The sequence below is a fragment of the Emiliania huxleyi genome (genome assembly GCF_000372725.1).
Source record: "Emiliania huxleyi CCMP1516 unplaced genomic scaffold EMIHUscaffold_9, whole genome shotgun sequence".
NCBI classification, from domain to species: domain Eukaryota; phylum Haptophyta; order Isochrysidales; family Noelaerhabdaceae; genus Emiliania; species Emiliania huxleyi.
The window spans coordinates 68395-69963 of NW_005195301.1; the positions used below are offsets into that span (position 1 = coordinate 68395).

At 66.6% G+C, this 1569-nt stretch overlaps 1 protein-coding gene across 1 annotated transcript; it reads left to right on the forward strand.

Annotated features, from left to right (window-relative positions):
- The first annotated feature begins 242 nt into the window (after positions 1-242).
- On the forward strand, positions 243-1012 carry EMIHUDRAFT_350990 (hypothetical protein). Its single transcript, XM_005757602.1, has one exon. It carries the CDS (start codon positions 458-460, stop codon positions 944-946), a length of 489 nt encoding a protein of 162 aa, XP_005757659.1. The 5' UTR covers positions 243-457; the 3' UTR covers positions 947-1012.
- The last annotated feature ends 557 nt before the right edge of the window (positions 1013-1569 follow it).

Consider the following 1569-nt stretch of genomic DNA (forward strand, 5'->3'; position numbering starts at 1 on the left):
TGTAGGCCCGTACAAGCGGATCGGCGCAATCGTGCTGTACGAGGTCACGTACCCCGACGGGAGGCAGAAGCTGCTCGGCATGCTCGCGGCCAAGGGCCCACGCCACAACCACGCGCTGCATCAGCACGCCGAGCGCAACGCGCTGCGCCTCGGGCTGGAGCTCGTCCGCCACCTTGAGGCGGCGGGCTGCACGACGGAGCCGCTCCTCGCCGTCGCCTCGCTCGCATGCTGCAAGTGGTACGTGGCTCTAGCATGCGACAACGTTCACTAACAACCGACACCGACGGGACGGCTGAGAGACACACCCCAACCTCCCCAACACGCTTATAGGTGCCACGCCGCTCTGAGCCGCGCGGGATTCTGCGATGAGCGCGGATCCGTCCACGTATGCTGCGCGCCGACTCAAGGCGAGCCGCACATCAGCGTCCGCAACACGCCTTTCCTGCGCTACTACCCGATGGAGTGCTACTCGTGCGCCGGCCTGCGCGTGCAGGGCGCCGCCACCCGCGTGCTCGCGGGCTCGCGCTACCTCAGCCCGACCGCGGAGTGGGAGGAGGAGCCGTGCGAGGATGAGGAGCGCCTCGCCGCCATGATGGTCGACGAGGATGAGGCGGTCGGGCCGCCGCCGCCGCCGCAGCCGCAGCGATGGTCCTCTCAGGAGATCGCCCGCGCGATTGAGGAGGCCCAGCCGCCGCCTCCGCCGCTGCCTCCGCCGCCCAGCGCTCCGCTGTTCCCCGTGCCGATGCTCGCCTGGATGCAGCGTAAAGAGGAGCGCCGTCAGCAGAGCCAGGCGGCCAGAGCCGAGGAGCGCCACCGCGCGTTCATGGCCTCCTTGGGTCCACCGCCCGTGCCGATGCAGGCGACCGACCCGAATCACGTGGTCCGGACGGTGCACGTTTACGATTGGTGGAACCCACACTATCCTCGCATGACCCTGTGGGGCTGAGTGTGTACTAACATCTCTAGTTTCAGACCTCGAAGAGCGCGGCGCCGGCGCGGGGCGGTCTGCCTGCGGGCAAAAGGGTGGAGCTTGGCCGTGCGGGATGCGGATCATCGAGGTAGGCCCAAGAGAGTGAGGGAACGAGCGAGCGAGCGAGGGAGGGAGGGAGAGGGCGAGAGAGATCGATAGAGCGAGGAAGGGAGGGAGGGAGGGAGAGCGAGAGCGAGAGCGAGAGAGAGAGAGAGAGAGAGAGAGAGAGAGAGAGAGAGAGAGAGAGAGAGAGAGAGAGAGAGAGAGAGAGAGGGAGAGAGGGAGAGAGAGCGAGGGAGAGCGAGAGAGCGCGCGAGAGAGAGAACAAGAACCTGAGCGCGTGTGCGAGCGCGAGAGAGAGCTGAGAGGCGCGAGTTCACCGCCGTCGCCGACAGGTGATGGAGGCAGCCTGTCCGCTGCGGTGACAGGCCGTGTTCTCGATGGACATGTCGATGGAGCTGTCGATAGGCGTTGTCGAATTTGTCTGTACTCGAGCAGGGGGGGGCGGGGGCGGGGGGGCGGCACCGTCGGACGGGTTGGAAAAAAATTCTCGCCGCGGTTCAAGCCGTGCTCGCCAAGGATCAGAGAGGCTGCAGTGT